General features: G+C 41.9%; 1 protein-coding gene across 1 annotated transcript in view; it reads right to left on the reverse strand.

Moving 5' to 3' along the window:
- lrp2b (low density lipoprotein receptor-related protein 2b) overlaps positions 1–14,342 on the reverse strand; it is a 91,988-nt gene that overhangs the window by 34,812 nt on the left and 42,834 nt on the right. Inside the window, 6 exon segments of the mRNA XM_042305202.1 lie at positions 6,619–6,823; positions 8,993–9,114; positions 9,423–9,567; positions 10,321–10,446; positions 10,735–10,977; positions 11,598–11,801. Coding sequence (XP_042161136.1) covers positions 6,619–6,823; positions 8,993–9,114; positions 9,423–9,567; positions 10,321–10,446; positions 10,735–10,977; positions 11,598–11,801 — 1,045 coding nt within the window.

Consider the following 14,342-nt stretch of genomic DNA (forward strand, 5'->3'; position numbering starts at 1 on the left):
GAAGCTTACCATAGTTACCCTTAACAGTTGAGCCAGATTGTAACTAGCACAACAGGAGAAAGCGGGAGCTGGTGAGTCCAGCTTTTATATTGACACGGGTCGCGTTTTATATTAAAAGTCAAGTGTTTTTTTGCAACTATAGTTTTCATTTACAGAAAATACATTAGCGCATGACATTTGGCCGAAAATGTAAACTGATGAAAATTAAGCTAACAGAAGTGCAACGCTATTTAGCTGGCAGTCACAAGTAAATGAGCTTACAATGAAAAAGCATGGTATTTTTTGCTAAAACGATGCACGGCCATCATATATTGGGGCATCAGGTAGCCTAGTGGTTAGAGCGTTGGTCCAGTAACTGAAAGGTGGCTAGATCGAATCCCTGAGCTGACAAGGTCAAACATCGGTTCTGCCCCTGAACAAGGCAGTTAACCCACTGTTCCTGGGCCATCATTGTAAATAAGAATTTGTTCTTAACTGACTTGCCTAGTTAAATAAATAAAAATGTTTATCACAGAAAGAATGTAGCCAGCTACATTTCCTAATGTTTTGTAAGGTAATCTTTCATTTTACCAGAGAAAAGTAGGCTGGCTAAACCAAGAGAAAAGTATCTATCAGTCAGAGCGCTGTTTGCTGATAGAATGACACCGTTCATGAATTCTCATCCAAGTGGAGAATTGCAACTGAAGCACAAAATTGTGTCTGATGCCGAGCAAAAATTACAATAAGAATTTAACATTTGCGTTTCCAAAACGCAGCATGAACTCATTATATATATTTTTCCTGCGTGAAAAAACTAAGAATTCTGACATTCAGTAGCTTCTAACTATATATTGTATGTATAACTTCATGATTTGGATTGGCGGTCATTGCAATTTGTTTATATTTGTTTGTGCTCGTTAGCATCTTTAGCTAGCAGTCTCCATGGGAATTCGCTAATACTTTTTGCTAATTTTGTTAGAATTCTGGTAATAGATGCCCAATGGGATTTTTTGCTGTTTTTGGCACCCCCTTTGTGTACCAAGCCGGTAATACCGTAAATCCTGGGAAGAGGGGGCGACGGTACGATGATATGAAAATCTACATACTGCACAACCCTAGTGTTGTCCGGTCAGAACATGATGTTGAGGCCCATGCCACACACGCACAGACACAGTGGATTCCATTAGAAGTTATTTACAGTGGGGAGAACAAGTAAAGTATGGCCAAGTTAATAATTATGCTGTGGATTATACACTAGTATAGGTATTTCTAACATGTACTAACTCAGGGAGCTGAATATTTATGCAACGACTAATTTAGTTATTTAATTTCTATTAACATCAAATCAAATGTTATTTGTCATATGCGCCGAGTACAACAGGTATTGTAGACCTTACCGTGAAATGCTTACTTACAAGCCCACAGGTTCCAACACAACAAAATCAAGGCTATATACATGGGGTCCCGGTACCAAGCCAATGTGCAGGGGTACAGGTTAGTCGAGGTAATTTGTAAAGGGACTATGCATAGATAGACAGCAAGTAGCAGCAGTGTAAAAACAAAGGGGGGGTGGGGGTCAATGTAAATAGTCTGGGTGGCCATTTGATTAATTGTTCAGCATCTTATGGCTTTGGGGTAGAAGCTGTTAACCTTTTCGGGCTAGGGGGCAGTATTTTCACATCCGGATGAAAAGCGTGCCCAAAGTAAACTGCCTGCTACTCAGGCCCAGAAGCTATGATATGCATAGTATTAGTAGATTTGGATAGAAAACACTGAAGTTTTTAAAACTGTCTGAATGATGTCTGTGAGTATAACAGAACTTATTTGGCCGGCGAAACCCCGAGGACAAACCATCCAGGATTTTATTTTTTAGGTCTCTCTCTTTTCAATGGATTGGGAATCTGGAAGTTGCTTGCAGTTCCTTTCGCTTCCACTGGATATCAAACAGTCTTTAAAAATTGGTTGATGTTTTTCCTTTGAGAAATGAAGAAGTAGCCCTGTTCAGAATGAGGGTCGAGTGAAGTGTACTGTTTGATAGAGGCGTGTGATCTGAAAAGCATGCTCCACTTTGTTTTCCTCCGGTATTGAAGAGAGTTTGTCCCATCTTAAATTTGAGTGGTTATTTACGTAAAAAAATACCTAAAGTTGTATTAGGAAAGTTGTTTGAAATGTTTGGACAAAGATTACAGGTAACTTGAGATATTTTGTAGTCATGTTGCGCGAGTTGGAACCGGTGTTTTTCTGGATCAGACGCACCAAATAAATGGACATTTTGGATATATAACTACGGGATTAATCGAACAAAAGGACCATTTGTGATGTGTATGGGACATATTGGAGTGCCAACAGAAGAAGCTCGTCAAAGGTACGGCATGAATTATATCTTTATTTCTGAGTTTCGTGTCATGCCTGGTGGGTTGAATTATGATTGTCTGTCTTTGTTTGATGGGGTGCTGTCCTCAGGTAATAGCATGGTTTGCTTTAACCGTAAAGCCTTTTTGAAATCTGACACAGCGGCTGGATTAACAAGAAGTTTCTTAATCCTATGTATAACACTTGTATCATCAATGTTTATGATGAGTATCTCTGTAATTTGATTTGGCTCTCTGCAATTTTACCGGATGTTATTTGAGACAATGCATTACTGAACATAACGCGCCAATTTAAACTGAGGTTTTTGGGTATAACGAGGGATTTCATTGAACAAAACATACATTTATTGTGTAACACAGAGTCCTGGGAGTGCCACCAGATGAAGATCATCAAAGGCTAGTGATTAATTTAATTGCAATTTTTGCGAGCTCTCTCCTTGGCTGGAAAATGGCTGTATGGTTTTTGTGGCTAGGCGCTGTCCTAACATAATCGCATGGTGTGCTTTCGCGGTAAAGCCTTTTTTGAAATCTGACATGATGGCTAGATTAACAAGAAGTTAAGCTTTAATTTGGTGTATTGCACTTGTGAATGAATGAAAGTTAAATATTTCAAATTTATTTTGAATTTCACGCTCTGCCACTTCACCAGATGTTGTCGAAATGTTCTGCTAGCCCGAAAAGGTTTATTAAGGAGCCGTTTGGTCTTAGACTTGGTGCTCCGGTACAGCTTGCCGTAACGGTAGTAGAGAAAACAGTCTTAAATTTGAGTGACAGAAGTCTTTGACAATTTTTTGGGCCTTCCTCTGACACCACCTAGTATATACAGTTGAAGTCGAAAGTTTACATATATCTTAGCCAAATACATTAAAACTCTGTTTTCACAATTCCTGACATTGAATCCTAGTAAAAATTCCCTGTATTAGGTCAGTTAGGATCACTTTATTTTAAGATGAGATAATTATTTATTTTAGCTTTTATTTCTTTCATCACATTCCCAGTGAGTCAGAAGTTTACATACACTCAATTAGCATTTGGTAGCATTGTTTTAAAATGGTTTGACTTGGGTCAAACATTTCAGGTAGCCTTCCACAAGCTTCCCACAATAAGTTGGGTGAATTTTGGTCCTTTCCTCCTGACAGAGGTGGTGTAACTGAGTCGAGTTTGTAGGCCTCCTTGATCGCACACGCTTTTTCAGTTCTGCGCACACATTTTCTATGGGATTGAGGTCAGGGCTTTGTGATGGCCACTCCAATACCTTGACTTTGTTGTCCTTAAGCCATTTTGCCACAACTTTGGAAGTATGCTTGGGGTCATTGTCCATTTGGAAGACCCATTTGTGACCAAGCTTTAACTTCCTGACTGATGACTTGAGATGTTGCTTCAATATATCCACGTAATTTTCCTACCCCATGATGCCATCTATTTTGTGAAGTGCACCAGTCCCTCCTGCGATAAAGCACCCCCACAACATGATGCTGCCACCTTCGTGCTTCATGGTTCGTGCTTCATGTTTTTTTATGGTGGTTTTGAGCAGTGGCTTCTTCCTTGCTGAGAAGCTTTCAGGTTATGTCGATATAGAACTTGTTTTACTGTGGATATAGATACTTTTGTACCTGTTTCCTCCAGCATCTTCACTTTGCTGTCGTTCTGGGATTGATTTACACTTTTCGCACCAAAGTATGTTTGTCTCCTAGGAGACAGAACACATCTCCTTCCTGAGCGGTATGATGGCTGTGGCGGACTTGTGGCGGTCTACAATTTTTTAAATCTGAGGTCTTGGCTGATTTCTTTTGATTTTCCCATGATATCAAGCAAAGAGGCACTGAAATTGAAGGTAGGCCTTGAAATACATCCACAGGTACACCTCCAATTGACTCAAATGAAGTCAATTAGCCTATCAGAAGCTCCTAAAGCCATGACATCATTTTCTGGAATTTTCCAAGCTGTTTAAAGGCCAGTCAATTTAGTGTATGTAAACGTCTGACCCACTGGAATTGTGATACAGTGAATTATAAGTGAAATAATCTGTCTGTAAACAATTGTTGGATTACAGTTACAATTGTTGGATTACAATTAACAATTACTTGTGTCATGCAAAGTAGATGGCCTAACCAACTTTTCAAAACTATAGTTTGTTAACAAGAAATTTGTGGAGTGGTTGAAAAACGAGTTTTAATGACTTCAACCTAAGTGTATGTAAACTTCCGACTTCAACTGTAGTTCCTGGATGTCAGGAAGCTTGGCCCCAGTGATGTACTGGGCCGTACGCACTACCCTGTAGTGCCTTACGGTCAGATCCCGAGCAGTTGCCATACCAAGAGGTGATGCAACCGGTCAGGATGCTCTCGATGGTGCAGCTGTAGAACTATAAGGATCTAGGGACCCATGCCAAATCGTTTCAGTCTCCTGACGGGGAAAAGGTGTTGTTGTGCCCTCTTCACAATTGTCTTGGTGTGTTTGGACCATGTTAGTTTCTGGTGATGTGGACACCAAGGAACTTGAAACTCGACCCGCTCCACTTCAGCCCCGCCGATGTTAATGGGGGCCTGTTCGGCCCTCCTTTTCCTGTAGTCCACGATCAGTTCCTTTGTCTTGCTCACATTGAGGGAGAGGTTGTTGTCCTGGGACCTCCTTCCTAGAGGCTGTTTCATTGTTGTCAGTGATCAGGCCTTACCACCATTGTGTCGTCAGCAAATTTAATGATGGTGTTGGAGTTGTGCTTGGCCATGCAGTCATGGGTGAACAGGGAGTACAGGAGGGGACTAAGCACGCACCCCTGAGGGGCCCCAGTGTTGAGGATCAGCATGGCAGATATGTTGTTGCCTACCCTTACCACCTGGGGGCGGCCTGTCAGCAAGTCCAGGATCCAGTTGCAGAGGGAGGTGTTTAGCTTAATGATGTGCTTTGTGGGCACTATGGTGTTGAATGCTGAGCTATAGTCAATGAACAGCATTCTCACATAGGTGTTCCTTTTGTCCAGGTGGGAAAGGGCAGTGTGAAGTGCGATTGAGATTGCGTCATCTGTGGATCTGTTGGGGCGGTATGCGAATTAGAGTGGGTCTAGGGTTTCCGTCATGATGGTGTTGATGTGAGCCATGACCAGTCTTTCATAGCACTTCATGGCTACCGACTGGTAATCATTCCAGTATTTTGTGTAGAATGTTGACAGAAAATGACAAATAATGACAAAAAAGGCACTGTACATGTCCAGAGAAAGAGAGAAATAGAAGGCTAAGGCCATGGAGCTTTATGGCTCTCTCTCTGGCCTGGCTGAGATCTCAACTTAGGGCTAGTGCACATGTGCTTGCGCACAGAAAGAGCTAGAACATTCTGGGAACTTCTAGAATCTGTAGAATGACACCAGCTACTATACAAGTAACACAAGAGGCATACATATTGCAGATATAAATATACTGCAGCGGTAGCATGCATATAATATAAACATATTGCAGCGGGGCATGCAAGTAATACAAAACATTGCTCATACTTACTAATGAGTAGGCTAGTCGGACTCAATAAACACACTTGTAACAATAAATAAAGATACTAGACGAAGTAGCATGCACAGGGCAGGGTACATACAACGTAACTGGAGCTAGCATTAACACGAGACCTAGCAAAACAACACAACAAACTTCTTACTTGCAAACTTATCTACACTGTTACAGTAGACTGCACAATAAGGTACCGTAACTTACTACTATTGCACCCCCTATTAGCACAATAACATTCCCAACACACACTTGTCAATGGACGCTTCAGTTGTCCAAAGGTCCGTCTGCAACACAAAACTGGCTTGTTCTCGGGATGGTATATTCCGGGCACTAACGTGAAGTGATAGGAGGCGGAGCCCTAAAGTGCGTCCACGCGCCCTGATTGGTTGGGATGAATGTGATTTATAGATCTGTAGGCCAATCAGATTGAGAGGGCCGGCCTTTTTTTTTACACAGATACAGAGGCAAATTTGCACAAAACACACACGTTTGTTTTACTACGCTTGTGGGGACCAAACAATTGATTCCCATTCAAAATCCTATTTTCCCTATCCCTAATTCTTACCCTAACCCTAATTGTAACACTAACCCCTAAGCCTAACATAGCCCTTTTCCTTGTGGGGACTGGCGAAATGTCCCCACTTTTCTGAATTTCCCTTGTTTTATTATCCTTGGGAGGACTTCTGGTCCCCACAAGGATAGGAAAACAAAAAAAACCCCACACAAACACACCTTATTTTTACAGTATGTGACTGACACACACACAAACTCACTGGAAGGGGACGAGGATACACAGGCCATTGGCGCAGGCGAACTCATTCATGTGGCAGGTGCGGTTGGGGCAGTTTTGAAGCTCATCAGCTGCGTCGGCACAGTCCTTCTCCCCATCACACACATAGCTCAGAGGGACACAGCGCGGGTGGCCAGGACGCCATGGAGGGGGGCAGGTGAACTGATGAGAAGCGCATGTCCGCTCTCCTGAAATGGCAGAGGTAAGTAAAGATGCACCCACAATATTTTGAAGAACATTTGTCTTGCGCCAAAGTAGTCAGAGTTGAAACAAACCCCAAATTAGACATCTGAAGCATTGTGAAGCAAAACACATGGCTCTCTTTGCTGAACCGTCTTTTTATGCTCTGAAGCATACACAATTGTTACAAAAATGATTGCTTTCATTTCCTGCTTCTGGTGTAGCACCCCCATTATAAGTTGATAGACCAATAGTGTCACGCTTATGTGTTGTTTGTTTGTGTGTAAATTCTGAGTTACAGTGCCTTCGGGAAGTGTCCAGACCCCTAGACCTTTTCCACATTTTGTTACGTTACAGCCTTATTCTAAAATTGATTAAATAAATAATCCTCCGCAATCTACACACAATACCCCATAATGACAAAGTGAAAACAGGTTTATAGAAATGTTTTCAATTTTATTTTTATTTTTTTGCTATGAGACTCAAAATTGAGCGCAGGTGCATCCTGTTTCTATTGATCATCCTTGAGATGTTTCTACTACTTGATTGGACTCCACCTGTGGTAAATTCAATTGATTGGACATGATTTGAAAAGGGCACACACCTGTTTATATAAGGTCCCACAGTTCACAGTGCCATAGCAAAAACCAAGCCATGAAGTCGAAGGAATTGTTCGTAGAGCCCCGAGACAGGATTGTATCGAGGCACAGATCTGAGGAAGGGTGCCAAAAAATGTCTGCAGTATTGAAGGTCCAAGAACACAGTGGTCTCTATCATTATTAAATGGAAGAAGTATGGAACCACCAAGACTCTTTCTAGAACTGGCCACCTGGCCAAAGTAAGCAATCGAGGGAGAAGGGCCTTGGTCAGGGAGGTGACCAAGAACCCGATGGTCACTGAAAGAGCTCTAGAGTTCCTCTGTAGAGATGGGAGAACCTTCCAGAAGGACAACCATCTCTGATGCACTCCACCAATCAGGCCTTTATGGTAGAGTGGCCAGACTGAAACCTCTCCTCAGTAAAAGGCACGACAGCCCGCTTGGAGTTTGCCAAAGGCACCTACTCTCAGACTATGAGAAACAAGATTCTCTGGTCTGATTAAACCAAGATCGAACTATTTTGACTGAATGCCAAGCGTCACATCTGGAGGAAACCTGGCACCATCCCTACGGTGAAGCATGGTGGTTGCAGCATCATGTTGTGGGGATGTTTTTCAGCAGCAGGGACTGGGAGTCTAGTCAGGAAAGATGAATGGAGCAAAGTACAGAGAGATCCTTGATGAAAACCTGCTCCAGAGCGCTCAGGACCTAATACTGGGGCAAAGGTTTACCTTCCAAAAGGACAACAACCCTAAGCACACAGCCAAGACAAAGCAGGAGTGGCTTAGGGACAAATCAAATCAAATTTTATTTGTCACATACACATGGTTAGCAGATGTTAATGCGAGTGTAGCGAAATGCTTGTGCTTCTAGTTCCGACAATGCAGTAATAACCAACAAGTAATCTAGCTAACAATTCCAAAACTACTACCTTATAGACACAAGTGTAAGGGGATAAAGAATATGTACATAAAGATATATGAGTGAGTGATGGTACAGAGCGGCATAGGCAAGATACAGTAGATGGTATTGAGTGCAGTATATACATATGAGATGAGTATAACACGTAAAAAACCAAAAAACTGCATAGTTTCCTAGGAACGCGAAGCGAGGCGGCCATCTCTGTCGGCGCCGGAAGTCTCTGAATGTCCTTGAGTGGTCCAGCCAGAGCCTGGACTTAAACCTGATCAAACATTTCTGGAAAGACCTGAAAATAGCTGTGCAGCGACGCTCCCCATCCAACCTGATCTGCAGTGGGAGAAATTCCCCAAATACAGGTGTGCCAAGCTTGTAGCGTCAAACCCAAGAAGACTCAAGAAGACTCCCGGCGGTAATCGCTGCCAAAAGGTGCTTCAACAAAGTACAGAGTAAAGGGTCTGAACACTTTTTAAAATGTTTAATAAATTAGCAAAAATTCTAAAAAACAGTTTTTGCTTTGTCATTATGGGGTATTTTGTGTAGATTGATGAGGGGGAAAAAAATCAATACGTTTTAGAATAAGGCTGTAACCTAACAAAATGTGGGAAAGGTCTAGGGTTCTGAATACTTTCCGAGTGCACTGTATACTGTAATGTCTCACCACATTGGAGTTCCAGTGCCTCGTCACTATTGTCCCAGCAGTCGTTGTTGCCGTCACACGTCAGTGACATGGGGATACAGTTCCCGTTGGTGCATGTGAACTGGTCAGGTGTTTATTTGGTCCTCTGGAGGAAAGAGAGAGAGGGGGACAATTTAACAGCTATTGTTTTCACTACATTGTTGAATATTCAGATAGAAATATGTTACATCAAACAAGTGTGCCTCTCTGTCTTGTAGAATAAGGAATCAATACAGTTTTACAACATTACATTATTTGCAAGCAAAGTTTGCCTTCTGAATGTGGCCATGATCTAGGGTGCACTGTTGCAAAACATTTTGAAGTGGGAAACAAACATTTTAATTTCTTATTGGAAATGTCCATGTAAATCTCTACCTGTTTCAGTCTGTTTTCTTGCCTTTGGTGCCTGAACATGGCCCAGGTTAGGTAGTACTCACGGCAGGAGGGGGGCTCGTCGGTCCCGTCGACACAGTCTCTGATCCAGTCACACACCCAGTGGCTGGGGATACACTTCCCCTCGTCACAACGGAACTGGTCGGGTGAGCACGTCCGGCCTGCTGTAACACACACACACACACACACACACAAACGCGCATGCACACACACACACGCATGTATGCCCAAACACACACAAGGGCACAGTATATAGTGAACAGACTGTGGAGAGTGACGTAAAACTGAAAAAACATACATGTGCAAACAAGTCAGGGATAAAAAGATAACTACCTTCTCCAAAACCACAGCAGGTACAGGCATGATATACAGTGTACAAAACATTAGGAACACCTTAAAATTAAGTTGCACCCTCTTTTGCTCTCGGAACAGCCTCAATTCAGGACATGGACCCTACAAGGTGTCGAAAGCGTTCCACAGGGATGCTGACCCATGTTGACTCTCAATGCATTCCACAGTTATGTCAAGTTGGCTGGATATCCTTTGGGGGGTGGACTATTCTTGACACACACAGGAAACTGTTGAGCGTGGAAAACCCAGCAGCGTTGCAGTTCGTGACACACTCAAACCGGTGCGCCTGGCACCTACTACCATATCCTGCTTAAAGGCACTTAAATATTTTGTCTTGCCCATTCACCCTCTGAAAGGCACACATACACAATCCATGTCTCAATTGTCTCAAGGCTTAAAAATCCTTATTTAACCTGTCTCCTCCTCCTCCTCTTCATTTACACTGATTGAAGTGACATCAATAAGGGATCATAGCTTTCACCTGGATTCAACTGGTCGGTCTAAGTCATGGAAAGAGGATGCACACTCAGTGTATAAAACAAAACACACATCATAGCTAGACTTACCACAGAACAAAGGGTTTTCGTCACTGTTGTCCCCACAATTGTTGTAACCGTCGCACAGTTGGCTCGCGTAGATACAGATGTTGGTGCTGTCACACTTGGTTTGTCCGGAGGGACACGTTCTGGGCGCTACGGGAACGGAGTAAAGTAGAAAAGGTTAAAGGTAGATTCAACGATATGAGGTTACAATAAGGTGCGGGGTAACTTTTGACATAAGCAAAGAGAGTTTGAATAAAGAGGTCAAACTATACTTGTGTCACACAGCTAATATGTTGCTGGACAGAGTGAACTCCTAAGCACATGTGCAGATGCTTAACAGTATCTGTGGACTAGTGCAGTTTCTTTTTTGGCACTCTTGCTAATATCTTTGTTTCGACTCTCCTTAAATCAACTCTATTCACAGCAGTTATCACTCACGACAGTTGATCTCGTCTGAGGTGTCGTTGTCACGGCAGTCACTGTAGCCGTCACAAACGAAGGCGGCGGAGATGCAGCGTCCATTGGTGCAAGTGAACTCGGTGGCGGAGGCACAGGTGGGGAACGCGCAGCCCAGCTCGTCACTGTTGTCGCCGCAGTCATTCGCGTAGTCACAAACGTAGGACAGGGCCACACAGCGGCCGTTGTCACAAGTGAAGTCCTGGGCCGAGCACTCGTGGAAGGCTGAGAGGGGAAGTAAGAGAGGGTGAGCACAACTGGTTTCTCTTGAAGATTCTTCCTTGCCATTGTGCTTTTCAAATCAAATCAAATTGTATGTCACATGCGCTGAATACAACAACCTTACAGCGAAATGCTTACTTACAAGCCCTTAACCAGCAATGCAGTTAAAAAATAAATAAATAATAAAATACCTAAAAAAAAAACAAGAATAAGAAATAAAAGTCACAAATAATTCAAGAGCAGTAAAATAACAATAGCAAGGCTATATACAGCGGGTACCGGTACAGAATCAATGTGCGGTTAGTCTTTGGGGTCTACGCCAGGTTACTGTAAAGCACTTTGTGACAATTGATCTAAACATGGCTTTATAAATACATTTGATTGATTGATTGATTATTTGATTGATCAAGTGTGGAAATCTATGGGAAATACCATTAATGGAGTCTTTTTAACAAGGTTGCTAGGTGCAGGGAAATGACAGTACAGGGAGCACACTTGAGCTATAAAACATTTGACATGATCGCTGAGTTTGAAAGATTCAAAACTTAAGAGCTCTTGGCTTTGCTGTTGCTGGGTCTTGACTAAAATGGTGGCAAAAAACAGACTGAGGTAAATACACTCACCGCATACTCTCTCCAGCTCGTCTGAGTTGTCCTGGCAGTCACTGTAGCCGTCACACTTCAAACGCACTGAGATACAGCCACCATTCAGACAGGTGAACTGCTCGGGCTGGCAACTGTTACCATTGTCATGGATACAGTCCCTGCCATTGTTGGCCAAATACCAGTTACACGATACCGGACACTGACACTCTGGACCAGAGGGACCTATAGGCAGAGGGAACCATCATCAGGGTCAGGGGTGATAGACATTGGCAGGATGGACAAAAGTAGATGTTGCTTTAGTTGCTCAATCTTATTGTGAGTTAAGTGTGTGACTACCCACTGGGAACAAACTGGTTGAATCAACTTTGTTTAAATTTAGTTTGTCAACATATTGTGACGTGGAAAATATATTGGATTTGAAAAAAAGTTATCAATGTACACTTGTTTTGAGGGTAACATATAAAACACAGGATTATGTCATCATGGTAACAAAATTTCAACATCGACAAACCTTGAATTTGTTGAGCTCTAAAACAACGTCAGATCTTCAATGCTGTATCCACTTACAAGTGGTGTAAATACTTAAGTAAAAAAAATGTTAAAGTACTACTTAAGTTGTTTTTTGGGGGTATCTGTACTTTACTATTTATTTCTATGACAACTTTTACTTTTACTCCACTACATTCCTAAAGACAATGTACTTTTTACTCCATACATTTTCCCTGACATCCAAAGTACTCATGACATTTTGAATGCTTAACAGCGTGTTCGTAACCAACTTGTCTAAGTTAAATAAAAGGTTACATTAAAAATACATTTTAAAAAACAGAACAGGAAAATGGTTTCTGTTTGTCTGTTGCCAGTTTGTCATGTCCCACCAGCGGGATCCCTGTGCGCTAATTTTCCCCTAGTCTTTCCAGTGCTGACCTTTCTGCCTGTCCTGTACCTGCCTGACTCTGACTTGGATTATGACTCTTTGCCTGCCTTGTCTTACCTTTTTCCTGCCCCTTGAACTGTAAGAAACACAGAGACTCGTACTATCTGCCTCCTGTGTCTGGATCTAGGGTCTTAGCCTGAGCCGTAATAACTAAACACAAATGCTTCATTCGTAAATGTGCCCCTGACAATCTGCATATTATAAAAACAAGAACATTGTGCCATCTAGTTTGCCTAATATAATGAATTTTAAATGATTCTTAAATATATTTTAAAATCAAATACTTTAAGACTTTTACTCAAGTAGTATTTTACTGGGTGACTTTCACTTTTGAGTAATTTTCTATTTAGGTATCTTTACTTTTACTCAAGTATGGCAATTTGTTACTTTTCCACCTCTGCCACTATCAAAAAATATATAAATAGGCTGGGCTGTACTGGAGAATTGATCTATCTACAGCTACCCTTTGGTCTCCCATTCAGGGTTTTAACCCAGACCTCCTTAGCTATGATATTTGCCACTGACTATTACTAATGTGCTATAGTGAGAGAGATTGAGAAATCTCCACTTAAAAACTAAACAGATGTACTGCTATCGAAGGGTAGGTTTAACAGAGCATATGAAATGTAACCATACTTTATACCTCAAATATCATCAATGACGCTATTTAGGACTATATACCAAGTCATGAACAGCTATTGTTTCAATTCAACCCAGGATTCAACAATAAATAGGCAATGCATAGGAATAGGGTTTCAAGCTTCAAGCACTGGCTAACTTCAACTGTAATGATATTTAGTGATATTGAATTGCGTTTGGTTGTCAACGCAATAATTTTTTTTTTAAATCAACATTTGAAGGAGATATACAGGTAACAGACAAAATAAAGGAAAGACCAACATAAAGTTTCTTAATAAGGAGTTGGGCCACCACGATCCGCCAGAACAGCTTCAATGCACCGTGGCATACAGTGCATTCCGAAAATATTCAGACCCCCTTGACTATTTCCTCATTTTGTTATGTTACAGCGATATTCTAAAATCAATTTAAAATAACGAATCCTCATCAATCTACACACAATACCCCATAATGACAAATCAAAACACAGGTTTTTAGAAATGTTAGCAAATGTTTGTTATATATATATTATATACAAAGAAAACAGAAATACTTTATTTACATAAGAATTCAGACCCTTTGCTATGAGACTCGAAATTGAGCTCAGGTGCATCCCGTTTCTATTGATCATCCTTGAGAATTTTCTACAACTTGATTGGAGTCCACCTGTGGTAAATTCAATTGATTGGACATGATTTGGAAAGGCACACACCTGTCAAAATAAGGTCCCACAGTTGACAGTGCATGTCAGAGCAAAAACCAAGCCATGAGGTCGAAGGAATTGTCCGTAGAGCACCAAGACAGGATTGTGTCGAGGCACAGATCTGGGGAAGGGTGCAAAAATAATTCTGCAGCATTAAAGGTCCCCAAGAACACAGTGGCCTCGATCATTAAATGGAAGAAGTTTGGAACCACCAAGACTCTTCTTAGAGCTGGCTGCCCAGCCAAATTGTGCAATCGGGGGAGAAGGGCCTTGGTCAGGGAGGTGACCAAGAACCCGATGGTCACTCTGACAGAGCTTCAGAGTTCCTCTGTGGAGATGGGAGAACCTTCCAGAAGGACAACCATCTCTGCAGCATTCCACCAATCAGGCCTTTATGGTAGAGCGACCAGACGGAAGCCACTCTTCAGGAAAAGGCACATGACAGCCTGCTTGGAGTTTGCCAAAAGGCACCTAAAGGTCTCTCAGAACATGACAAAAGAGATTC

This window comes from Oncorhynchus tshawytscha, linkage group LG24, assembly GCF_018296145.1.
Source record: "Oncorhynchus tshawytscha isolate Ot180627B linkage group LG24, Otsh_v2.0, whole genome shotgun sequence".
Classification (NCBI taxonomy): domain Eukaryota; kingdom Metazoa; phylum Chordata; class Actinopteri; order Salmoniformes; family Salmonidae; genus Oncorhynchus; species Oncorhynchus tshawytscha.